This window comes from Agelaius phoeniceus, chromosome 12 (assembly GCF_051311805.1).
Source record: "Agelaius phoeniceus isolate bAgePho1 chromosome 12, bAgePho1.hap1, whole genome shotgun sequence".
Taxonomy (NCBI): domain Eukaryota; kingdom Metazoa; phylum Chordata; class Aves; order Passeriformes; family Icteridae; genus Agelaius; species Agelaius phoeniceus.
In genome coordinates this window covers 15,193,973-15,219,755 of record NC_135276.1, presented here as the reverse complement: position 1 = coordinate 15,219,755, position 25,783 = coordinate 15,193,973, and the positions used below count along the sequence as shown (strand labels likewise).

Genomic DNA, 25,783 nt, shown 5'->3' with positions numbered 1-25,783 from the left:
GAATGGCGCAGTTAACGTGCATTGACTTAGGGGACATCTCTGATAGAATGGACTCCCGAAGCATTATTCTCTAACTATCCCTACAGGTGAAGTTTTGAGTCATAGATAGAGCTGCATTTCTTCTGTAAAGGTTTGTTTTTAGAGATCCCCCCTCAGTTCAAGCCCTCCCACAGTTTACTGTCAGCTACCTGAGGATTTCAGTGCTCTGTGTGGGGCTCATGTTAAGAGGTGAGGCCAGGAATGTTTGAAATTATTTAAAAAAACAAGGGCAGTGATCAGTTAATATTCTGACTAGTGACACAAGCAAGGGCTTGTGTAATGGTAGCAGTGCAGCAAGCTGAACTACAAGGTGTTTTTTTCTCCTGTAGTGCAAGTAGCCTGCCCAGATACATATTGTTATGTCAGTCAGCAGCAGCATCTTATCTGTTCTGCTATAGCTGCAAACTCATGAAATTTCTAAAGCTTCACGGGTTTCACTGGAAAGCTTTGCTCAAATGTAAAGACAGGGTTAAGTAAGTTCATCTTAAACTGAAAATCTTGTTTTGCATATTTTTTTCCCATACTGTAAAAAAATTTGTTGACATCATTGCATTTGTCAAATTCTGGCAAAACAGAAGGCAAATCCCAGATTGTTTGGCATGTGAATTGTACCCCTGTCTGTATTAATAATGCATCATCATTAGAAGCCTGTATATGTCTCAAACACCCACAGGTAAAGTATATTAAAAAAAAACAAACACAAGCCAAAACTTAACACAAAAAGTCTTTAAAACTGCTCTCCACCAGAGTACATTGGGAGGTGAGAGAGACATTTACCTTGGCATATTGGTATATTTTTCACCACTGGAATATTTTTAACTGCAGTATTGGAAGGGATGTTTATAGTCAATGCACTTTGGAGCAGTAGTGAAATTCCAGGAGGTCAGAGAAGTGCTGATGTGTCAGTTCTAAAAGGAGGTGGAGTGGATGAACATGGCTGTGCAGGGAGGGTGGCAGGTGCCCAAAACACCTTGGGTGTTTGACTAGCTCTGCATGGTGTTAACACACATGTAGTTCACATTATTACCAGCTCTCCCATTTATTCTTAGTACAGAATTTAGTTAAAGTAGAGAAAAGTGTTGATCCCAGTAACAAAGGCTTTAAGAAAACAAGAGCTTGTTAAATTTATTTCTTGACTTTTTAAAGGACTTGATCTTGATGACCTTACTGTATAGTAATATTAGTACTGAGTACCAGTAAATGCCATTTAGTTCAGGATTAATCTGGGGGTGTACAAGAGTGAATAGTTTCCATGGATATTCAGCAAAAACTAGTAATTGCTTGTCACAATTTATTTTCATTAATGATTTTGTTGGTGAAAAATGTATTTAAAAACTTGTTCATTATAAACTTCTGACTTATGGAAAATCACTGGGCACTAAGGCAGCCATTGTGATTGTCAGGTGGAGTAAATCCAGTCCAGTGTGTGCTAAGGCTGCTACATGTAAAGCTGTGCACCTGGGAACCAGGTGTTCCAGCTGAATTTAAATCAAGGCACGTGGTATCCTAGAAAGCAGTGATTGAAGTGTGTTTTGGAGTCATAGTGAATAAACAGCATAAACACGAGTTTCCAAGGTGATGCTGTGACAAAGAACCTAATGTGGTTCTTCAGTGCATTAGTGGAATAAGCATGGGTGTGTTCTTGCCCATCTTGTGGGATGGGATGAAGTCATTCCCAAAATCCTACATATGGTTTTGGCCTCAGCACTCAAAACCCTCCAAAAATTATTGTGTGAAAAGGGATTCATCTCCAGTTTGATGGAAAACTGTGTTGCTTGCCATGCAGTAAAATGTTAAACATGAGCAGCTTCTCATCAAAACTGAGGTGACTTGATGAGAGTCCTCAGATATGTCCCTTACAAAATAATACTGGATATTAGTGATACTGGATATTAGTGATTAGTGATCTTGTTCTAATGTTGCTGACAAACACAATATGAATTTGTAACCCAATAAGTTCAAATTAAAAGGTTTAAGTTCCTCACAGGGAGAGTGGTTAACTAATGGATTGATATCAAGAGCAGTCATATATTTCTTTAGTTCTTAACATCTTTGAATCAAGATTGTGGGGAAAAAAAAACCTGAAAATTGCTTCAGCTAGCTGCAAGGTGCTGACCTTTTCTTGTTTCATGTATATTTAGAGAACTGTCATTCATGAGAGGTCAGGCTTGGTGATAAACCAGGGATGCTAAAGAAAAGGTTGGATAGCACCTCGTCTTCTCTTTCTCTTGATCCACCTTTCCTCTTTTTGAGCAGAGAGAGGTTTAGGACTTTTCCTTTTCAATCAAGAATATGATCAAACCAATTCTGAATGGGGGGAAAATAAGCAGATATTGATATATATTGGAGATGTGTCAAATAGTGTCCTGAATACTCGGTCCAGACTTGTGACTAATACATCCTGATCTGAGGCTGTGGCACTGGGGAGCTGTTGGAAAGATAAATGTTACTTCTCTGCTGCCAGGACAAGCTGCTGGCTCATGTCCAGCTTGCTGCCTACCAAGCAGCCCAAGGACCTTGGCACAGGCACTGCTGCCCAGACAGTCTTTGTATCAGCAAAGGAGTTCTTCCTTCCTGGTTCTAAGCATGGAAAATGCACAGAGGGTGAAGCAAGGTGATTTTTATTGAATCCACTAAAGAAAACACAGCTCCATAAAATTTTGTGTTAATGCCTCATGTGTGGAGATTTGACACAAGTTTTTTCTGAGCTCTCAGGGATGTTACAGTGAATAGCTTGATGGTGGCATAAGCATCTCTAGGTGGAGATTGCTGGAAGCTAAGGGTTTTTTTCACATCTTAATTTAAAAAGGTGGAAAGGGGATATGTAATCTTGAGAACTCAGGCCTACAGAGCAAACTTGCTTGTAATCCATGTGCTTCTCTGTGTGGTAATTTCAACAGAAGCACATGATGATGGGTTTGGCAATTCTGGTTTTTCCTGGCTGTTCATAAGAAGGTGAATGGTGTCACTCTGCTGCTGCCCCTTGAGCTCTTCACAGAACTCAGTCTGTGCCCAGTCTGGCTGCTGTGCTTCACACAAGGCCAACTTCTTGAGTAAATGTAGGGAGTTTTGTGGTGAGCCTATAGTTTATAGGAGTAAAAAATGAGGTAAATACACCACAATTGATGGGAAACCTGTTTTGGTAAGAGACTGTGGAGACACTGTAGGTTCAGAAGGGGATCTACAAGTCCAGAGGCAATGATCCCTAATCCCCTGACTGGATGTTGGGATAATCATGGTAAACCACAGACATGACTGATTGCTCTCCTACTCACTGTTTCCTGCTGCACTAAATGGACAGTGATCTGTCCTTGTAGGGCTTTTTTTTATGCTCATGTTGGATAAAGGAATTTTTTTCATTTTTTCCCAACCTATTGATAAAAGCTATACAAGGAAATTTACAATTCTTGTTATTTTGGGAATAAACACCAAAGCATTTAGGGAGGTGAAAGTCAAGGCTTCCCTGGAAAATTAGGTTGGCTTGCATCAGGATTGTTGTGACCCCATCTCCTTCCACATGTGTGCTGGCAGTTGCATCCCCAGGTAATGAACTGGTCAGCAGAATTTGCTTCATGAGAGCAATGGCATGTAAGTGGATGTGGAAAAAATGCTGCCTCAAGTTTGATTTGAGCCTTCATGGAACCATGCCCCAAAATATTTTGGGGTAAGTAGAGGCATTCTATGAGGGAAGCCAAGAGCACAAGTAGTAATAGCAGCATTTGGCTATTTGTAAACATTTTTTACTCTTCTGAAATGGAGCTGTAAAACTTCCCTGTATGTTTAAAATTGTTGTCCAGGCAATTGAATTCTCCCATTGTTTAATATTGAAAGAGACATGGTTTTGCTGGACTGGCTCCTGGAAGAGCCTTTCACTGCAGCAGAACCAGTAGTGATTTTTGGCCAGTTACTTCAGCTTCTTGTATGGTTTTTCTGTCTCCTTGTATTTGATTTGCAAAGCTCTTCCCTTGAAACCACTTCTAACATCCAGAGATGTAAAATGAAAGCAGGAAATGCTATGGAATTAAAAATATTCCCTGGTTTTGATTGTAGAATTCCATGACATAAGTTAACAGTATTACATTTTAACCAGTAGCTTTCTCCTGTGTCCTAAACTGTTTGCAGTGGAAGTGCAGTCTAAACTTCAGTTTTGCTTTCTCAGTATGTACTGCAAGAAAACCCCTTAAAGGCACTTCAGGAGTTTCCAGATTACAGGTTGGAAAAAAAGTGACATTTTTGAAGGCTAGTAGTTTCAGTCAAAGTTTATCAGATTATTAAAACCTTTCTTCTTTTCTTTTCTTTTTGGAGGATGGAAGAAGTTAGTGTTATCCAGCATTCCTGCTGAGTTTGTAACTTACTGCCACTTCTCATCTTTGGAGAGAGGTTTATCGCTTCCTGTGGCAATACTGAATACTCAAAAGGTACTCATTGGTTACTTGATCCCTGCCTACCTTCCATATTTATTAATACTCTTCTCTCCTCCCTGCCAAAGAGTGACTGCTGTTGACTCCTGCCTGCCCTGAGCTACCTGGAGCATTACATCATCCCAGACTACTTTATGCTCTGCTCCTGTAGTGTGTGTCCTGTTAAAGCAGCTGCATCCTCTCCTTGTCCTACCAGCATTTTGACCTACATGAAGAAGAATTTGTGAGCTTCCATGACAGTATGGTGGAGCCAACTATGAAATAATTTGATGTCTCACTTGCCTGATGTGACATCTGTAATGGTTTTGGAGACATCTGCTTTGAGTGGCTTGTGCAGACAAATCCTGAGGGATGATTTCTCCATCTCTCAAAGGAGAGAGCATTGAATGTTTGTCCTGCTGTGTTACCAGTCTGGCTCTTCCTGGTTAGAAGTGCTGGATCCAGTGCAGTTGTTGGTCACTATGATGTGCTGCCTCTGGAAACAGGCTGTCCAGTGCTGGCAGCCAAGGGAGAGTTTCCATCTGCCTTTTGGCACCTTTCCTGTTGCCTATCAGACAAGATACAATTTCTTGTTAACATCCTGGGGAAAAGAGGATACAGTAGCCCTCAGTACTTCAAAGACAGATTTTTCCTTTTTTATTAGTTTACTCATTGTGGGCCTGGGTTAGCTCCTGCAAATTATAAAAAAAGTAGTGAGGTCTCTTGTCAGCACTGCTTCATCCTTTTCTTACTGAAGTCCCTGTAGGACTCTTGTCTGATGTGGATCTTTGTACTTCATAGCACATGTGATTCTCTGTCTCCTAAACAATAAAACACAATATTTGTGCTTTTCTAATGCTGTTCTATACTGGGTGGATTTGGATATCCACCACTCTGAAAGTGCAGGTCCCCATTAGAGTGCCAGGAGTTACAGTACATCTGTTCATTTGCTGAAGAATTGATCAGTATATGAGAGCTTGCAGCAGTGTTCCAGGGGCTCTACATCTTGTGTGGAAGTGAGTGCTGAGACCAGTAAATCTCAGTCCTAGGAGCATCATAGTTATAACTGCATAGATGGCAAAATGTCTCAATGTTTTGTGTTTGAAGTTTAAGTATATCCTTCATTTTATGTAGTGCCAGAGAATGGTAAAATAATTTTGGTTGGAAAGGATTCTTGTAGTACCCTTGTTCAGCCCCTGACTCAGTGCAGGACCAGCATTGATGCTAGATGAGGTCAATTAGGGCTGTATTTAGGAAATATTTTTATTTCCACAGCATCTCTGAGCAACCCACTCCAGTGTTTGACCACTAATTGTTGCAGCTGCTATGTTGCACTTGTCCTTTGACTCTCTGCTTCCAAGAATGTGGCTCCATCTTCTCTTTGCTTCCCTTTGAAGGTAGCAGTAGGATCTCCCCATGGTCTTTTCACAGCTAACTCTGTAATTCCTCTGTGTAGGTCTTGTATATCCAGCCACCTCATTGTTCTGGCAGCCTTCTGGTTTGTTTTTTCCATGTGTTCTAACCTCAACAGTGGATATGTGACACACTTTAAATTTTCAGTTTATGCCTGTTTTCCTTCAAGCTTATCAAACATTGCCCATATCTTAAAGATCTGATGGAGTGTAAATTCATGCAAGGTATTTTATGCCAGAAAATACACCAGGTATTTAACAGAAGTTCAGTATCATCTCTGCAGTAAAGGAGAGTAGAAGTGACTTACTCTCCCTTTGGGATGTTCCCTTGGAGTGGATCAGAACAAGAGGGCCTTGCATTTTTGGAGCTCCCTGGATTGTACATTAGTAGGTGGATACTTCTTGAGTGGTGTCCAATCAGCTTCAAAACATCTCTTAAACTCCTGTAACTTATTTCCTTAATCAGAATCAATACCTTGTAAACAGAGAGGGGCAATGGCTGTGCCTTGCATTAACTCACCACCAGTGCTAATCTGCAGAGATCCCTGTGAACTGTTCTCTATTTGTGTTGTCTTCACTGTAGAAAAGAGCTGCAATTACTGGTTTTTCTCTTTCCCTCATAAGAGTTTGGGTGCAATCTTTATTTAAAACAGCTTTCTTTACTGTTAAATCATTTTCCAAGCAGAAGATTAGATTTGAAAAATGGAAGAAAACTGATTTTCTTGATTCAGAATTTCAGGAAACCCAAAGTGGATAAACAGATGTTTCCATTCAATTCAGTGTGTTCTGTTGTCCTTTTGTGCGTGTGACAAAACTTCTAAGGTGATAATATTCCAGGTGGGAGGTGTTAATTTTGTATCAAGTGTCTTTTGAAGGGAGAACTCCTTCTCTCTTGAGGCTTTTCTGCATTACTTGAAAAGTTTGTAAAGTTCAGGAAATCTTTTCCAGTGTTGCACAGCACAGAACCTGGCAAGGATGCAGCTTCCATCAACAGTCTCAATATGCCCTTAGCAGTGGAGCACACCCCATGCATCCTCTGAGCATCCTCTTTCCTGGTCACGGCCTGTATGTAGCATTTATGATTTTTGCAGTGTGAGTGTTAAATAAGAAGAGATAATTTCCAAATTTTTTTAGAAGCTCACTATCACTGAGCATCCACAGCTCCAACAAACCACTTATCAGTAATGCTCTTTGAAGCTGGTAAACAATTAAAAATAGACTTGCCAAGTAATAAATGCAGGACCCAGACTTGAGTGCCTTGTACTAAATAAATGACAGAAGAACCTGGAGGGGAAGCACTTAAATTCAAAGGGTGTGAAATCCAACTAGTGTGAAATCCAACACTGCTTGGCCTTCATTACTGAGTGCAGCAAGAATACGTGCCTCTCTTGAGAATTACTCCTCTGGACTTCCTTCCCATTCCCAGGGTTTTTAGCATGTGTGCACACTGCAGACTGACAAGGATTACAGAAAGGAGTAATGTGCTGTCTTGTAAATTCTGTATTTCTGTAAATGTGGATGTTTTAAGCCCTTAATTGATAAGAGTAATGAAGCTTGCTTCAGTGAGCAGAGAGCCTTGTCTTCCTCAGGGTGGCAAGGTTAGAACTGTGTTAGAGCTGATTTTGTTGTTTGATACAAGCAGTAGATCCACTGCTGCATTGACAGTGTGTAAGGAGTGATATTTGCTCTCATTTACACCTCTTCAGCTACAAAAACTCCTTGTGTGTGATGTGCTATTCCACAACACAGGACAGAGAGGCCATCTGAAGTAGGCAGAGCTGGCTCTAAAATGTCATATTGCACTTGTAATCTGATGTGAGGCATCCAGAGCTTTAGGTTGTCAGAACTGTAAATGCTAAAGAGTTTGAAAACAAGTAGGTAGAGGAGCTTGTAAAATGAGTTCAGTCATCCTAGTGAAAGTATTAAAGCTGATTAAAATATTCCTTTGGTTTTGCTTATGGCTCTTTTGGTAAGTGAAGGGGTCCTCAAGCAGTTATCAGTGCTGTTCTGTTAGGGGTGTGGGACTACACCTGTGTTAAACAAGCATTAAGTATTGAACACTGCTTTTATTTCCCCCCTCCCTCTCCCCTCCCCAACCCCCCTCACCTTTCTGTTTTATGTAGTTTCACTAGTTCATCTGTTCTGTTCCAGAGTGAGTTCTGACCTCAGGAGCTGCATGAAGAATAGCCAGCATGAAGAGAACAAATCAGTCCAGGCAGAAGTGCAGAAGCGTCAAGAACATAAATGTAAATTGAGGGGGTTTGAAGTGTGGTATGTGTTCCATGCTGAGGCAGTAGTTTCCTGAACATAAAGCTTAACATTGTGCTAGTAGAAACCCTTTTGCCCTGCTTCTCTTTTGGCTGCCCTTAGTGTTGGGGCACACCAAAGACCTAGTCTGGATTGAAATAAGTATCCTTGGCTGGGTGAGTTCTGGCCTGGATTGGTTTCCTGACCAGTAGCTGCAGTCTTGAGAGTGCTTGAGCTAACATGAGGAGTAGTTGGGCTGATGGAGGCAATGAGTGGGCACTTTAAAGGCAGATATGGTTTCTTTGCAGAGTGGGTATGTTTGGAAATGAGATCTTACTGCTTCCTGGGAGAAAGGGGTTTTTCTTCCAAGGCTGAGTGCCTTTGTGGGATTTTGGGGGTTTTTTGCTTCATCTGTTTTGAAGGTTGATTGTAGCACTTTTAGGGCTTGGTGTATGAGAATATTTGGAATACGAGTCCAAATGAATTAGGGGTGTGTGTGAAACAATGAAGCATCTTAAAATTTCAGCATGAGGGTCACTTTAAAGGAGTCACCTGGGTTTGATTCTCTTTATGTCTGCTCCAGCACTTACTAATTCAGACTAACTTTTCTGTGACTCAAAAGCAAGGATGTCTTAATTTAGGCTCTGGGAGTTTGTCTTGTCCACCACCCTTCTGCCATAGGTGCTTTCAAAACTCCTGGAATTTCCTGTTCCTGCTGCAACAACAGTGAACTGCATGTCTGTGTTTGGTACAGCCTGACATTAGGTTAACTAGCACTGACTTTAGTTTTCCTTATGTGCATCAGGGTGTGATTTGTGAGGTGACTAATAGTGCATGGGCAGCTGTTGTTCATGGGGTAGGACCCAAGTTACCATCCCAGGGATAAGCACTTCCTGCTCCTCCAATTTGAAAACTGAATTCCCTTTTCCTGGTAGAGTATCACTACTTAGTGAGTGCATATGCAAAGATAAAAGAAATAGCTGTTCCCCAAAAGTTTATTCTTGGATACCTGTTCATCTAGGTGAAGCCTTGGAGGAAAACAAAATCCAGATACTTATTATGAAGTCTCTAGAATGCCATGAAACTTGTTGCACAGGTCTTTTTTCAGGTGTGGGAGTGGCTGGTTTTGCCATTTTGGAATCATGCAACCCTACATCAGATGGCCAAAGAATCCTGTTCTGCTCAGACTTATTTTGAAGAAATATCTTCTTCTGCTGTTAGCAGTTTGCCAGTAAATTAAATGAAAGCCTAAATTAATGTGTGATGGGAGAAATGACCACAAATACTTGATGATAAAACTAGGAATCTTTTCCAATATCTGCCTACAGTATAAGGCTTCACTTTTTGTGCCAATGGATTTACAGGCTGTTTAATCTGAAATAATTTTTGATTTTCAATTTAATACCTTCAGGTATTCTAATGGTCTTTCATGAGCTTCTTCATCACTTTTACATTATGAAGACCTGTAAAAGGGAGGGACTGATTAGTTTTATGATCTAACATCAGCTAAAAAGAAATTCCTTTGTGATTGCTTCTTTTGAAGTGTAAGTCTTCCTGTATTCTACACCTGATTAGATTGTGTGTTTGTCCTTCTGAAATGGACTGTCAGGTTAGTAAGGAAGTCATCATGTTTTCCTAAATTAAAAAGGAAAATTTAAAAAAATCATTGATAAGAGTATATTTCACTTGCATTTCCTAGCTTTCAGTAGAGAATTCTCTGAATGAATAAAGACCTCATGTCATCTAGTGAGATGCACTAGCAATTATTGAAAGACATAGTGAAAAAATAAAACTGAGATTTGAAAGAATGGCAGATAGGAACTGAAGGAGAAATTAAGGAAGAATGGGACAAATTTTAAGACTATTAACTAATTTTTACCCTATTACCTTCTCATTGGACCTTTAATTCTCCAAATCTAAAATAAAAGCAAGGAAAAACTATTCCAGAAATAAAGCTGAAAATGCTTTCATCAATCTGCTTTCTTCATCAAGGCTTTCCTTGTCAGGTTACAGGATATCCCAAGTGACTTGAATATGTGTGGGATTTGTTGTTAGATTTTTTATCTTTTGTTACACAATGCAAGTTTCAAGCAGTTGACATTATTGTATCTGCTTTTCTCTCCATTGTAGGCTGCAGCTTATTACAGCAGAATTAGCAGTATTAGTTCTGGAAGAGCCATGATCTGGGGCTTTCTGCCACTGTCAGGTGCAAGGATTAAGAGGGAGCTTGTTCAGCAAACAGCTGAGGAAAGATGTGGGGTTGAGTTTCCTTCTGCCTGGCAGGAGGCCCTGGGTATATACTCTGTTTCCATGTCTTGCATGAACTCCCTGAGTTTCTGATCCAAAGTGAAAGGTCAGCTTTATTCTGAGTAATTGCAGGAGATCACAGGTGTGTGCTACTTGCTGACTGAAAAATAGGGGTCAGTGCTGAATGAAGCTTCTCATTGCTTTGCATCATTTCATGAGACACAGTGAAATTGGAAAGAGCTCTGCTGGGATCCCTGGGCAGCAGTAGCAACCAGGAAGATTTCTCCTGTAAGTTACAGGAGGAGCAGAAAAAGGAAAAGGGGGGAAGTACAGAAATGGCACAAGATGCATTTTGATTCTAACAGTGCACCAAGCTGGCTGTGGGTGAGGAGTGTCCTGTAGCCAGGGACTGGCTTGGCTGTGCCCTTGGGAGTTTGTAGGGTTCAAAGGTAAAGATCACCTTTGATAACATCTGGGCCAAATTAGCTCTCAGTCAAGTTCATTATGGTGAATTTTTCTGTCAGTGTGAAGGAGAAAGCTGAGAGCAGCTCTTTGGACAGAGAGTGCTGTGTTTAGCTGTCTTATAGAGACCGTGAAACTATTACACAGATTAAAAATCTGATCTCCTGTCTTGTGAGTAAGGAAAAAGTGAAATCCTCTAGATGTCAGTTTAGTGTAGGGATCCACTTAAAAGCTTTGAATCACTCCCTAGAACAATGTGCTCTTGTCCTATTTAGACCAACCTCCCAGCACAGACACCTTGGTTAGGTAATCACCACCAGCGCTGTCTTCTCTGATCCCCTCACAGGGTCAGCACTCAAGGAAATCATCCTTCTACAACTGCATTTTCCAATTGCAGCTCTCATTCCCTTAGCTGGTTTATGTATTTCTTGGGGCCTAATCTTGATAGGCCCCTTTTCATGCAGAGGAACAGCAAAGATGTTTATTAACCTGTGGTGAAGTTTGCTTTTTTACTTCTAGTTTTCTTGCTTTTCCTTATGCCCTCCAAGATGCTGAAATATTTCTCAGAATAATTGCTTAATAGTGGGTTAATGAGACTCCCCTTTTTTTTTCATTTAAAGCTGCAGTTAATGTTTGTCCATTTTACTCTTCTTGTTTGCTTTCAGTACCAGTGTTGTAAGTGGCAAGAAGGAAATGAGAAAACAGCTGGAGATGGGTGTAGCAGTCATAACCAGTGAATATGGAAATGATTGCAGTAGCCAAATGAAAGCCTTAAGCTTTTACTGTGAGAAAATGACTTAGTGAAAGAAATTTACCCAATGTTTTAGTTTCTCCTGTTGGTAGTAACTCTTTGTGTTTTGCATGTGAAAGGCACAGCTGGCCTGTTTGGATGTGTGTCTGTCTGCTTTAGAGTAAGTTATGCTCACGCCATGTTCATCTCTTATCAGGGTAGCTCTGCTGGAGGAAATGGAAAGGCTGCCTACCTGTTAAAGTGCCTTATCTTGGGCTGTGCTTAGCTGGGAGACTTTTCAGGGAAAAGATATGGCTGTGTCATGGTGGGAAGGAGAATGGCCAAGCACTCCTACAGTTAATCTGCATCTGCTCATGCCCTAAAATACTTACATAGACATCTGTGGACTGCAAGCAGGGGAGAAAAAAGTCTGTTATCTATAAACCCTGTTGGCTATTTTTTTTTTTCAATCTTGCTTTAAGTGGCATATACAGTGCATAACTGCAGACTCCTAGTTGAAGTTTTTGTTTATTCCTTTATTCAGCTTTCAAAAGGATTCTCAGAGAATGCAGGAGGAACATAAGTCTCCCGTGTTTTAACAATAGGCTTTATTTCCACTCCCATGTAATTTTTAATAAGTGGCTAATCTACAAGTGTCAAAGCCATGTCAGTTTTTGAGTGGGATCTGTAGGTAGATTGACTTGAATTCAGGACCTGAATATGCTGCAAGGTGATAGGGTTGTTTGCACTAATGTAGCTGATGATACTTTTCATTATTTTATGAACATCAAAAATTTACTGACAGCATTTGGCTTCATTGTTTCTATTGGAGTTATATTTTTTTTCTCAAGTTAAGTGCGTATTACAGCATTAAATGTGTAAGATTTAACATGTGACACTTCTCAATTGCGTTAGTCTCCCAGCAGTTTTTGTTGAGACTGTGCCTTATTTGGCAAAAATACATATTTTTGTGTAATTTGGTGCATGAAACTTGATGCAGTTCAGGGTCCCTTAATTTTAACGTGCCTGAGAGGCAGACAAATGTTTCTTTGACAGTAGCTTTATTATAAATAACACCAGTAAAAAAATAGGCACTGGCACTAGCTATCCCTGTCTCTGGGTTTGTGCTTTCTGCATTGACAATGACAGCAAGTTGTTTTTAGTGCTTCTACAATTCCCTTCAGTACCTAAAGGGGCTTCCGGAGAGCTGGAGAGGGACTTTGGACAAGGGCATGGAGTGACAGGACAAGAGGGAATGGCTTCCCACTGACACAGGGCATGGTTAGATTGGATATTGGGAAGAAAGTGAGCATATCTGGGCTGAGGCTCTCCTGTGCTGTAGTCAGCAGGACAGCTGGCACTAAATTGCTTTCTCTCAAGCAACCTTTTGGTTCCTTTCATTGGAATGACGTGTCAGTTGTATGAAAGGCACAGCGCTTTGAATTTCTGCTTGTTCCAGCTTTTTAGATGGGCTGTCCATGAGCTGTCTGAGCAAGCTTAGGTCTCTTGTTTGGATGTCACAGCTCCTTACCTGGCTAATTGGATTGTGACAGTACACTGAGCTGTTTGGTGTCACGGTGTCTCTCAGTAGAGCCTGCTAGGTGAGCCCGTGTGGAAGGGCTGGCTTGAGCTATTAGTGGGAATTGTGCTTTCAGATCTTCTTTTATTTTATTTTGTTTTGTTGTTTTTGGTCATTCTCCTTATTGAGGAATATTTTCTCTTTTGCTTTTTTTCAGTCTTGATTTACTGCATCTTTTAACCTGCTGCTTTGTTTTCCTTTTTAGATTCAGTCATTGTGGAACCGAGCTGTTGGTGTAAGGTAGCAGTAACTGGTAGGAAGAGAGCTGGAGACAAAAGCCAGAAATAAAAAGTTGAGAGAAACTCTGCAGTTTTTATTCCTAGTGTTCTGCTATAATAGTCATAGTTGCAGTAAATGGCACATGTCCTCCAATAAATACAAAACTTGCCTGTGAGACTCACTTTAAGAAAAGGGAGAATTAGGGTTAAGAAGAAAAATTAAGTAAGAGAAGTAGCAAATTGTTCAAGACAGAGTGATTGAGAAGTGGCATGGACAGCCAGTGCAAAACTTGCTGCAGCAGAAATGGAGTCTTTACAGAGAGCTTATTTAATAGGAAAACACCCATATATTTTCCTCTCAAGTTTAGGGTACATCCTGTCCCCAATTTGCAGTTGAAGAATTTTGAAATTTGTAAATCCACACTTCTGAGGAAATCTCAGCAGTTTCCTGAGATTTTTGAACTGTCCAAAGCATCAAGTGAGACAGCTCCTATATATTTCTGTAACTTTATATGTTGTTAATTGTGACATTTAGTATATTGTGACATTTCCCCTGTGGCAGGAGTTTGATTTAGAACCAGACATTTTCAGATGCACTAACTTTGATGGAAAGGAGTATAGTGGATACTTTGGAATAGGCAGGAGTGAATGCTGATCCATGTGCTGAATGTTGGAGACCAGGGAATCTGGGTCAGGATGCAGCAGCAGGCAGGGACAGTGGGAGTGGCAATGTCAGGATGCAGCATGTACTGGGACAGTGGAGGGGGCAGGCAGGGATAGAGAGGTGACATGGAGGTGGCAGGGTCAGGATAGAGTGGTGGGCAGGGGACAGTGGAAGTGGTGGGCAGGCATGGCGGTGACACGGAGGTGGCAGGCTCGGGGTGCAGTGGCAGGCAGGGATGGCGGTGACACGGAGGTGGCAGGCTCGGGGTGCAGTGGCAGGCAGGCATGGCGGTGACACGGAGGTGGCAGGCTCGGGGTGCAGTGGCAGGCAGGGATGGCGGTGACACGGGTGGCGGGCGGGGATGGAGGCGGCCCAGCCCGGTGCAGTGCCGCGTCTCGCCGCTCGGGGGCAGCCGTGCCCCGCCGTGTCAGCCCTGATAGCCGCGCGACAGGAAACGGGGTGAGAGGTGACAGAGGGACAGGGGCAGTGGCGGGGTCTGAGATTCTTTACCGGACGGCTGTAAGAATCCATCCATTCCTTTCTCACAGGTACACCCCCACTGTGAGTGTCTTTAACCTGAGTCTTGCTGCAGGCATTTCCTTGGTGTCCCTGTACACCTGCATTCCTAGGCTGGCAAACTTCCTGACAATGTGAGCCAAAGTCTCCATGTGTGCCAGTGTCCTGTTCCTTGGCAGACATAGGATTTTCTGCTTTACAAGTCAGAAGTGGCTCCTTCCTACTACACTATAGAATCATAGAGGACACTGGCACATTTTGGCCTATTGGCTTGATTTCAGGTGACTTAGCAATGTTGTTACCAACTGATATTGACAGGGAATGTGAAGGTCCTTGTGAGGGCTCCACCTCTGCTCAGAGCTGCCTGTGCTTGTTTCAATGTTGCAGACCTCTGCTCGGCACCAAAGTTGCATTAGCTTTGCAGATGGACTTTTGCCATTTTTTCCCTCCATCTTAGATATTTTATTATACCTCCTTGCCTATTTACCTCATTTTTGTGTTGTTTAGCTGTGTCCTTTTTATGTTCAGAGACTTTTGGTCACCTGGAAAGTCTTCTCTTCTCTTTGCAAATACTTAAGATAATTGTAAAACACTTTTGCAGTTGCTGTAGGCCAAAGACCTGCTCTGTTCTGATTGCCTGCTGTCTGGTGTTAAGTACTTACATCATCTGGTGTACTTCAGCTGTTTGTCCATATGGATTTGCTCCGACTTGAAAAGCTGACGGGTGGTGAAGGAAAGGAGAGGCGGGATCCCTGCGGGGAGTGCGCATGAAGCCATATGTCGCTATTCCTGGGGATCTGGTGCCCTCTGGAGACTGTGGCTGCCCACGACATCACCAGTGTCAAGACACCACGCTAATTTATGTCCCTGGTCTGGGCAGGCTGAAGAACAAGATGAGCTGTATTGTTTTTACAGCAGAAGTGGATGATACTAGAAAAGACAGTAGAGTAAAAGCAAGAACTCTCTAAAAATAATAGCAATTACATGTCTTATAATTTTTAAAGCTGATAGAGACTTTAGCTGTGCTTCATGTTTTTCTAGTGTATAATCAAAATTGAGTACACAAGATTAAACATAGATATTTGAAAATAGTATGGGGATTTTAAAGTGTTGAGTTAGCAAGGGACATTAAATATTTATATTAATTCACTTAGCTGGTCTGAGAGGCCAGTCAGTCTAATGGGAAAATACAGAAGTCTCTTAGCAAACCTGGAACTGGATTCAGGAATTTTTCACAGGCTTAGTAAGGAAACTGGCTTTTTTGTCACTTTCTTCTTACCCAAAATTGACCTTGGTACCTTTTTAATGCTTAATGAGGGGTATAGGAAATGGTATCCTGATGCAGAGGAGGTCTTTGGTGTGGTTAGGGACCTCTTATTTTTACAAAGTAAACCACCTGGAATAGAGACGGACTTACAAAATGCTCCTTTACTATGATCTTATTCCTTTCATTTGGGAAAAAGCTGCAAAATTATAATTTATTCTAGCTCTTACTACTCCTGAAACAACCTTCCTGCATAATGAGAACACAGGAGTTTAATATTTTAATTACTCTTCACCCCAACTGCGGTGAAGAGCACTGGGTGATCTGAGGAGGCACAAATTCTCAGTGTTTTGTTTGTGTGCAGCTACTGTCAGAGTTATATGCTGAACTCTGAGTTCAAATGCTGAACTTCTGTGTTGTTGTTTGTTTGTGACTGTATGGATGGATTTAACACAGGTATCATGAGATCCTTAGAGTCCAGCCAGCTCAGAGTCCACATCATTTACACTGAAGTAAGATTTTACCTGAGCTGTGTCTCCTGCTATGGCTCATTCAGCCAAGGAGGGAGTGCAGGGTGCATCTTCAGATCCACTCAGGGCCCAGCAGTGCCAGAGGTGGGAGCAGGAATTGAAGTCCAGACTGGTGACAAGACATATTTGCCTAACTCCTTTATGTCCTTATGTTGTTCAGAGGAGTTTAGACTTGAAGTAATAGTAGTTTGGTATTAAATAAGTGCAACTTATGTTCTTGTGCTTGATTCTTAGTGCATTTTTCTGGAAAAGTTCTGCAGTTCTCAAATGTAACACTTTCTTTAAGGTTGGCTTTTTGTTTTTAACAGTGTGGTAATTCTGTACCTTTAAAATTTAAAGAGCCAGAGACTGCCTCTGATACTGCTAAGTTATGTGAAATGATTAAACAAGCTCAGTAAGGAATAATACTACTGCGCATCTTGCTGGTGGGATTTGTGGTCTTTGAGAAACAGGAACATGTGTATCACTTAATCTCTCTTCCTTGCTTTCCTTCCTTTCCAAGAAGCTGATACAATTGTCTCACTGCAGGCAGCATTCTGTGATTGCCTTGGTTTGCAGTGTGATGGGCTTGTGGAGAACTACAGCTCTGAGCTCCTGTTTTCTGAATATGATTGGGATGCATTGGGTGTTTCCAGTTGGGTGACTTGTCCTTCTGTGGGGTTTGTGCAGTTGTTAAATACATTGGATGGTGTGCAGCATTCATTCTCTTGTTTTTACAGCAGGAAGGTGAAATGGAAGGTGAGGCAGTCGACGCTATTGTGGAGGAATCAGAAACTTTCATTAAGGGAAAAGAGAGGAAAACCTATCAAAGACGCCGTGAAGGTGGGCAAGAGGATGATGCTTGTCATATACCACCAAACCAAGCAGATGGAAGTGAAGTGGTGCAGGATGTCAGCAGTGGGGTGCAGATGGTGATGATGGATCAGCTGGATCCAACTCTTCTTCAAATGAAGACCGAAGTAATGGAAGGTGCAGTGTCTCAAGAAACTGAGGCTACTGTGGATGACACACAGATCATAACACTTCAGGTTGTTAATATGGAAGAGCAGCCTATAAACCTTGGTGAGCTTCAGCTGGTCCAAGTACCTGTACCAGTGACTGTACCTGTTGCCACCACGTCTGTGGAAGAACTGCAGGGAGCTTATGAAAATGAGGTTTCCAAAGGAGGCCTGCAGGAGGGGGAGCCCATGATCTGTCACACCCTCCCTTTACCAGAAGGCTTCCAAGTTGTGAAAGTGGGTGCAAACGGTGAGGTGGAGACACTGGAACAAGGTGAACTTCAGCCACAGGAAGATCCCAATTGGCAAAAAGATCCAGACTATCAGCCACCAGCCAAAAAAACAAAGAAAAACAAAAAGAGTAAGCTTCGCTACACTGAGGAAGGCAAAGATGTGGATGTCTCTGTATATGACTTTGAAGAGGAGCAGCAGGAGGGTTTGTTGTCCGAGGTTAATGCAGAAAAGGTGGTGGGCAATATGAAGCCACCAAAACCAACAAAAATTAAAAAGAAAGGTAAGTTCCCCATCTGCAAATGGATTTTAAAAATGCTTTTGTTGTGGTGATTGCAGTATGACTGAGGCGAATGAATGCATTCAAGTGGGAGGAGAGCAGACATGCCCAATGCTGCTTGCTCACAATGTAATAATGCTTGACTGCAGTGTTTCTGGGGCACACCTCCCTTCTCCTCTCTATAGGCTGACAGGGAGATCATTTTCCACAAGTATGATACTGTGGCATTAATATTCTCATACAGCTGTGACTGAAAAGATTGTTCTCTTTGCTGTACTGTACATGTAACAGTTAGTGTGCATGTTTTACATCAGGAGCTAAAGGTGTCATTAATTCTGCAGGCTTTTTCATAACCAATTGCTGGGTAAGGTAGATGGTACAAAATACAGTAATAAGTATGTGTGATTTTTGTTAAAACTGTAAGTTAAGGAACCCTTTTTAGAATGCAAAAGGAACATTAAGTGCTGGCATACCAGTGAAAATTTAATCCAAAACCAGCCACAGGCAATGCAGTTGGATTTAGTGGTGCATGGTGGTTCCTTGCAGTACTTACACTCCCAAGAATCTTTCCTCTTATATGACGCAGTAAACCACAGTACTGTCAAAGGCTAAAGATGGTTTCCTTCATGACCAGGGGTAAAGAAGACATTCCAGTGTGAGCTGTGCAGTTACACTTGTCCACGTCGTTCCAACCTGGACCGCCACATGAAAAGCCACACCGATGAAAGACCACACAAGTGCCATCTCTGTGGCAGGGCTTTCAGGACAGTCACATTGCTGAGGAACCACCTCAACACTCACACAGGTACTCTTGGTTTTGTGTGTATTGTGTTTTAGGGTCTGCTCTGCCATCAAAACAAATAGATTGAAGGTAGACTCTTCTTGTTTTCCTACTTTCTCTTATGGAGCAAGCTCAAAAAGAGGAAACAGCGTAGTTGTTTTCCGCCTGGCCAGGTCAGGTGCAGAGCTTATCCTGTTCACAGGTACAAAATTGATCCTGGGCTTGATCTCAAGTTACCTGAAGTTATAGAAATGTTCTCTTTGCCTTGAGCATTAGCACTCATGTTTTCAGCTTGTTGTGCCTTACTGCCAAAAAAAAGAGTGTAATTCATAATCCCTCATTTTCTCTGCTTACTGAACTTACGTCTGACTGGCTGGTTTCTAATGTGTAAACAACCAAGTGGTACAAAAATAAAGGAGTCTATTTCCTCACTGAAAGGATATTAATTCTCTAAGATCTTAAATCTATTAGTTATTTATACAAAACCTCTGACTTTTGTGCATTCTGTTGCTCTAATTTAATGTTTCAGAACATGAAAGCGGTCTTGCTAATTCAATTCAAAAACAAAAAATAAAATCCACAACCAGTGCTGCCCCATATTTTCTTTTGTCACTAAATCTCTGTGTCACTGTCTTCCTGTCTTGCTGCACACCATTAGGTACTCGCCCTCACAAGTGCCCAGACTGCGACATGGCCTTTGTGACCAGTGGAGAGTTGGTTCGGCATCGCCGCTACAAACACACCCACGAGAAACCATTCAAATGTTCCATGTGTGACTATGCCAGTGTGGAGGTATGGGACTTGTTACAGTGCTGACTGCTTCCTTGTGTACTTCAAAGCTTGTTCACCATCTGTTACAAACTCTTGTTCTTAGGCATTTCTTCTTTGGCCATTTGGTTGAAAGGCTCTGGGAAAAAGAAATTATAAATCAGGGCTGCTCTTGGAAGCAAATGGTGGGGTTTCCTCAGTGAATCAGAAAGCAATTTGAGATCACTTAACAGAAATTCTAGGTGATACCCATTTCCTCTTTGGAAACAATAGTTGTCACAGTTTCTTAAATGATTTGTCCTTTAAGCTGATTGCAGGAGTTGTGGTGTGCTTCGTGTTGAAGGAGACAGACATTTCCTGCTGCAGTGGGATGTTCTTTCAGTCCACAGTGCTTTCCCATTTTAGAAACATGCATTCTGCACATCATCTGTTTATGCCATGAAGGTGTCTGTAGCTAAAACTAATGAGCCTTTGTCTCAGTATTGGTGAAAAGCAGCTTTGCTAATGTTAGATGATAGCTTCATTTGCCTGAGCAGATTAGACATTCTTGAATGCCTTCCCTCCATGCAGTATTGTTAGATATTTTATAGGACCGCTTTTATACTGTGAAAGGAAATTTGAGCCAGATGATGAGCTACATAATTTAAAAAAAATGGGATGGCTACCGTGGGAGAAGGCTACAGTGGGGAGAGTTTGTGTAGGGGCTTCAGGGTTTTTTTTTTTCAGCCCACGCTATGCCTGCAGTGCTGTCACTTCTGGTCCTGTGGTTTGAGTGCTGAATAAGTTATGTTGCAGAGGTTTTCATAGTATAAATTAGGAAAGAATAACCAAGTTGGTCCTTATGAGGTCATGCTGCTTTTTGTAGGCATAAGTTGATGATTAAGCAGCATGATCAGGCTGGAGTAGAAAATGCCATACCGTTGGTGTTCTTGCTTTGAGCTGGGTTTGTACCTTCTAAATAAAAGCAGGAGGAGAAAAGAATTAAGCTTCCCCACATCGTTTTCCTGTGTCTCTCCAGGATATTTTAAAATTTCAGGGTGTCTTCAGATGCTGAGATGATCAATAACAGTAAGGTGAGCACAGAGTCTAAAGGCCTCATTGAGTGTGGGAACAAGCATCAGGCAAGACTGGGAGTGAAGCTGGGAAGCGAGGTAGAGTGGGCAGGAGCAATGGGAAAATGGCACTGAAATATATGTGCTTGTTTGGTTTTGTGCCTAAGTAAATATAAGCTGCCTTAAACTCTTGACTGGTGTTTTGTGCTTTTGGCAATCTGGCCTGCTCATCTGTGCTAACTTCAGTCCTGCCCTTGGCTTGCAGGTTAGCAAATTGAAACGCCACATCCGCTCGCACACCGGGGAGCGCCCGTTCCAGTGCAGCCTGTGCAGCTATGCCAGCAGAGACACCTACAAACTGAAGAGGCACATGAGGACCCACTCCGGTACTGATGCCATGTTCTTAGTGTCAGGGTGCTGAGGCTGCAGTGTCTGCTGACACACTGCAAACAAATACTATTGTGGAGTTTAATATAAAACCTTTATAAAGTGTAGCTGAAGAGCATGCACCGTGTTTTGTGAGCACTTGCAAATTTAAAACCAGGTTAAATTACTTCACTGAGAAATGAGCTTGGTGGATTCTGATTTCTAGTTTGACTGTGAGATGATAAAATGTAGGCACCTCTAGTATGAACAGAAGAAACTTCTTCTGTTTGCAGTGTTCCAGCTGAAGAGTAGAGCCATTTGTAGTTTCATGCTTCAGTGCATTTTTAAAAGCATCTCATGCATGTTAGTTCATAAAGATGCTAATTTTTTCTTCAATATAAATAGGGATGATTTTAGCACAGAATGTTACTGCAGTGCCAAATTAATCATATTGCTAAAATTGATGGGGAGAAACATGCCCTTTTATGTATACATGAACATTCAGAACCTCCACCCCAAAAAATCTGATGTCACTTGCTCTCTTCTGGCAGCATGTAGCTCTTGCCTGTATTTCTCAGAGTAAGAATAATTTAACTTCCTTAAGGATTGAACTTTAGTTTCTTTGTAGAAAGACATTTACTGGAGCTATAACTTGCAGAGAAAGATGTTATTGAGCACTTTGTAAAATTAAAATTTCTGTTGTCTAGCTGTGTGTTGCAAGTTTCTGGGAGGTTATTTGGGGTTTCTTGGTGAGATTTCTTTTTAATAAAAGTACTTGTTCTATTTTTTTCCTTTTGCTCCTGAAGGAGAGAAGCCATATGAATGTTACATCTGCCATGCTCGCTTCACTCAGAGCGGTACCATGAAGATGCACATTTTGCAGAAGCACACGGAGAATGTGGCCAAATTCCACTGTCCTCACTGTGATACTGTTATAGCAAGAAAGAGTGACCTGGGTATGTGTCTCCAAACGTGGCCATTTGCTGAAGATGGTACAAAACTTCCCAGAATTTAGAGTCCACATAACCCAACTGCTGTCTCTTAGCCCAATACCCAGTCTGGTAACTGCACAACATGAAGCACAGCTTCACATATGGGGCTAGTAAAACACACCTTTAGCTTCTATCTGCTGCAAGTTAGAACATTTTTCAGTTTCTTCTCATTATTTGATTTTTTTTTTTCCAAACATACAAGGTAAGTTACTGTTTTCCCATAGATGCAAGGCATTTATTGAACTTGGACTGAGATTTCAACAGCATAAGGATTGGGATCTAAAAAGCAAGATCACTTGGCTTAACCTCTTGCACATTGGAGCCATTGTTTCATGCAGAGATATTTTCATCAAGTTAAAAGATTTGAATTAGAGCAAGTATTTAACTTTCCAGGATTTGGAGCTGTGTGCTCAAAAAAGCCCTGAGTCCTTGCAGTAGGACATTCCTGATCTAGTGAGCAGTACCCAGTGTGATTCCAGCAGGCAAGCTCTTATGTTTCTAGAAGGTGACAAACAATATCGTGCCCAGAGCAGCTGAGGGAAAGGAAGGAGCCATGATTTGGCAGGACTTTCTGTCTTTAAACAGAATTATCACCCAAGTAATGGGAAGGCAGGCTCCCTTCCAGTAAAGACAAGTGCTACAGTGAGAGGCAGTTTGAGAGAAAGGCAGTCAGTTGAATGTCAGGAGCAAACAAGCTGATTTACAACAGAGGAAAACTGATGTTAGCTATGAAGAATTTTTCTTCTAATAATGCTTTAATCTACCCTAAGCTACCTCGTGCAGCTGTGGTATGCTCTTAGTTGGAGGATTTTAAATAAGTGACTAAAACCTTTCGGGGATTATCTGCTGGTATCCCTGTTGCCTTCTAGTCCTGTCACTCTGATTTCTAATCCTGCAGAAAATCCTGTTTCCCCCCACTGAATTACCTGGCTTCTGGCTGTATCCAGGCAATTCAAGTTAGTCTTAAACATAACAGTCCACAAGACACTTTAGTTTGACAATCATGTGTCATCAAATTCAAGTATCCTGAATCAGCACAGATTGCAAGTAATAACCAAATCTGGAATCCTGTGGAAAATCTTAATGGAGTTTTCCTGGGAGGTCTTTCTGTCTAGAAATTGTTCTGGTTGGTTTTACTTGTGAGTCCTTCAGGTTTTTAGTTGAATCCTAAATTCCACTGTTTTGGCTGAGCTTGGGAGGATCACTGAAGGATCGTGGGCTCATCTTTCATGCTTGGAAAGCCACGGTGGTGAAAGCTTTTGATTCTTTTTCCTGTAGGTGTCCACTTGCGGAAGCAGCATTCCTATATTGAGCAGGGCAAGAAGTGTCGCTACTGTGACGCCGTGTTCCATGAGAGGTATGCCCTCATCCAGCATCAAAAGTCCCACAAGAACGAGAAGCGCTTCAAGTGTGACCAGTGTGATTATGCCTGCAGACAGGTAAGCTGGGGGCACCCCTTAAGAGTGTTAGGACAGGAGCTGAAAGTACAGATGGAAATCTTAGCTTTTATCTATGATCAGATGTCGCTCAAAATAAAAACTACGTGGACACTGGACTCTCCAAGGTGAAAGAGAGGGAAAGTTTAATTCTGACTCCAACATTTATAGATATCCAGAAGAGACAGTGGATTGGAGGATGACAGTGCCACCTCTCCAATGACACTGGACAAACCAACAGTCCATCAAATTTCTCCTCCTCCATAAAAGAATGCAAAACAATAAGTTATTTACATAAAGTGCACTAGACAGTTCATTACAAGAATGTAAGCATCAGAAGGCTTAGAAGAAGTTAAAAAAACAGGGCGACAACCAGCTGTCAAAATCAAATTAGCTGTCTAAATATTTTGAAGCATGTAAAGGAGACTCCAAGTGGCCTTTTCTTGGTGTGATTCTGTCCTGTAGAGAAGAACCTTCTAATTCATAACTTTGATGTACCCCTTGACCAAGGAATAAGAGTCCATATAGGATGGGAAGAGCTAGGACTGAATATGCCATCAATCAAAATGTTCTTGCACTGCTGTCGAATCATTCTTTTCCTGATATTAACCATAAAATTTTGGCCTCGTTTTAGCTGAAAATTCACTTTTCTGTATCCATTGACACAAGTTTCCATTTTTCCTGTCTGTGCCAGGAGCGGCACATGGTCATGCACAAACGGACCCATACTGGAGAAAAGCCTTATGCCTGTAGCCATTGTGATAAAACCTTCCGCCAGAAGCAGCTCCTCGACATGCACTTCAAGAGATACCACGACCCCAACTTTGTCCCTGCTGCCTTTGTCTGCTCCAAGTGTGGCAAAACATTCACTCGCAGGGTAAGGGAATGTGCTTTGAGTTGGAGAGGGTTGGGGTGGAATGAGGCTTTTTTAGTCAAGGGGAGGGAAATGTTTACCCAGAAGGAAAGATGGGTGAGGTAAAGGGTAAAATAATAATCTTTTAATAGAGCTCTTCTCTTTGAGAGGGGAAGAAAGGAGAGAGAATTGGTACCAGCAAACATTAGCATTCACATCACGAGCAATGTGGAAATGCAACTTCATTCATAAAGTTAATGAATGTACCCATTTCCCCTAAAGAATCTCTCTTAAAAAAAAAAAAAGTAAAAGACATAGTTACCAGAAACGTGTTTGAAAATACAGAGCCAGAATGTCTGATCTTGAATTCAATGCATCTTTTAACTTTTCTTGTGTTTTTGATCTTTCACTGAGTAGAACACAATGGCCAGACATGCTGATAACTGCTCTGGCCTAGATGGTGGGGAAGGAGAGAATGGAGGAGAGACAAAGAAAGGCAAACGTGGCCGAAAGAGAAAGATGCGTTCGAAGAAAGAAGATTCCTCTGATAGTGGTAAGAGCAGCTCAGTACCTTCTGAGAGTTACAGGTCTGTGATTCACTCTGTGTGTTTTGCTGCTGGTTTGCCAGTTCTGCAGGTTTCTTCTGGCACTTAAAAGAGTCTTGTCTGGTTGGCAAACACAGAATATGGTGATACATGGCCAAGTAGAGAGAGATGTACTGCCTGTGAGGGATAATATAGAGCCTGCTGTCCCAGGCCTGTTCCAAGACAGTAGTTCAAAAAACACTGTCTGACACCCCTTGTGTCAGCTGTGCCATTCCTGCCCTGCCTGTGTGGGAAACTCTCTGGTAATTTTTTTCAGAGTCCCAAAAGAGGCTGTGTGGTTCTGCAGTGCATTGCTATGAAATGTTACTTGATCATTCTTCAGCATTTCTGGGCGGCGTGTCCAGACAACTCCACCACTGAATAGTTTGGCTACTTCTGTGGAGAGAAAGGCTGGCAACATCCAAGGGAGTGGTGGAGAATTATATGAAGGAAAAATTCAGTCCTACTCCTGTCTCCTGGAAAAACATCATCATGTCTTCAACAGGAAGAGCCAAGTAGAGTCTCAAGACCAACCAGTTCAAAGATGATTTTGCAGAAGGAATGTTGCTGATAAGTCTTTTATCTGGAGTGCTTTATCTAATTAATCAAGGGGTGTAGGTTGAGAGAACAGGGATATTTCTGGCTAGACAAGGCATATCTGAAAATCTCATATGGCAAACAAGTTTTAGGATGAGTATGATCAAATGATTTGCAAACCTTGATTCAAAAACTATAGAAATTGATGCTAAAACTCATGTTTGTATAGATCTTTAGAAAAATGTATCGTGTGAATTAAGCACGTGTAACTAATTGTGCATTTAAAACATGGAAAGGTAATGGAGGCAGGGTAAAATAATTGATGGAAGGTAATTCAAAATGTGGCATTCTGGAGTATTGCATTCTTAGTATCTGGTTTGAAATCTTCCTGGGAGTTCAGCCTGTTCTGAAAACTCACATTTTATTTAGTTGGTTTGGTCTGAGTTTAAAGCAGTTTTTTGTAGGGGAAGCTGGTCAAAAGTCAGGCTTTTTAATGAGCTGATGATAATGCAGTGAATGATGCCAGGCTCTGTGCTGAGGGAATCCCTTCAGCCTCAGTGGAAGTGGCAGGTGTGGGTTGACCTCAGAAGTCATTTG

At 41.7% G+C, this 25,783-nt stretch overlaps 1 protein-coding gene across 7 annotated transcripts in view; it reads left to right on the top strand.

Moving 5' to 3' along the window:
- CTCF (CCCTC-binding factor) overlaps positions 1 to 25,783 on the top strand; it is a 34,524-nt gene that overhangs the window by 3,553 nt on the left and 5,188 nt on the right. The window contains exons 1-10 of one of the 7 annotated variants that reach the window (XM_054640846.2): positions 4,346 to 4,457; positions 8,003 to 8,097; positions 17,031 to 17,820; positions 18,452 to 18,622; positions 19,257 to 19,390; positions 20,684 to 20,804; positions 21,591 to 21,740; positions 23,055 to 23,215; positions 23,907 to 24,089; positions 24,483 to 24,618. In XM_054640846.2, coding sequence (XP_054496821.1) covers positions 8,044 to 8,097; positions 17,031 to 17,820; positions 18,452 to 18,622; positions 19,257 to 19,390; positions 20,684 to 20,804; positions 21,591 to 21,740; positions 23,055 to 23,215; positions 23,907 to 24,089; positions 24,483 to 24,618 — 1,900 coding nt within the window. In that variant the 5' untranslated portion in view covers positions 4,346 to 4,457; positions 8,003 to 8,043. Of the gene's footprint in view, positions 1 to 4,345; positions 4,458 to 8,002; positions 8,123 to 17,027; positions 17,821 to 18,451; positions 18,623 to 19,256; positions 19,391 to 20,683; positions 20,805 to 21,590; positions 21,741 to 23,054; positions 23,216 to 23,906; positions 24,090 to 24,482; positions 24,619 to 25,783 lie in introns of those variants that run through there. The other 6 variants (XM_054640844.2, XM_077185148.1, XM_054640848.2 and 3 more) reach the window with 6 other exon arrangements.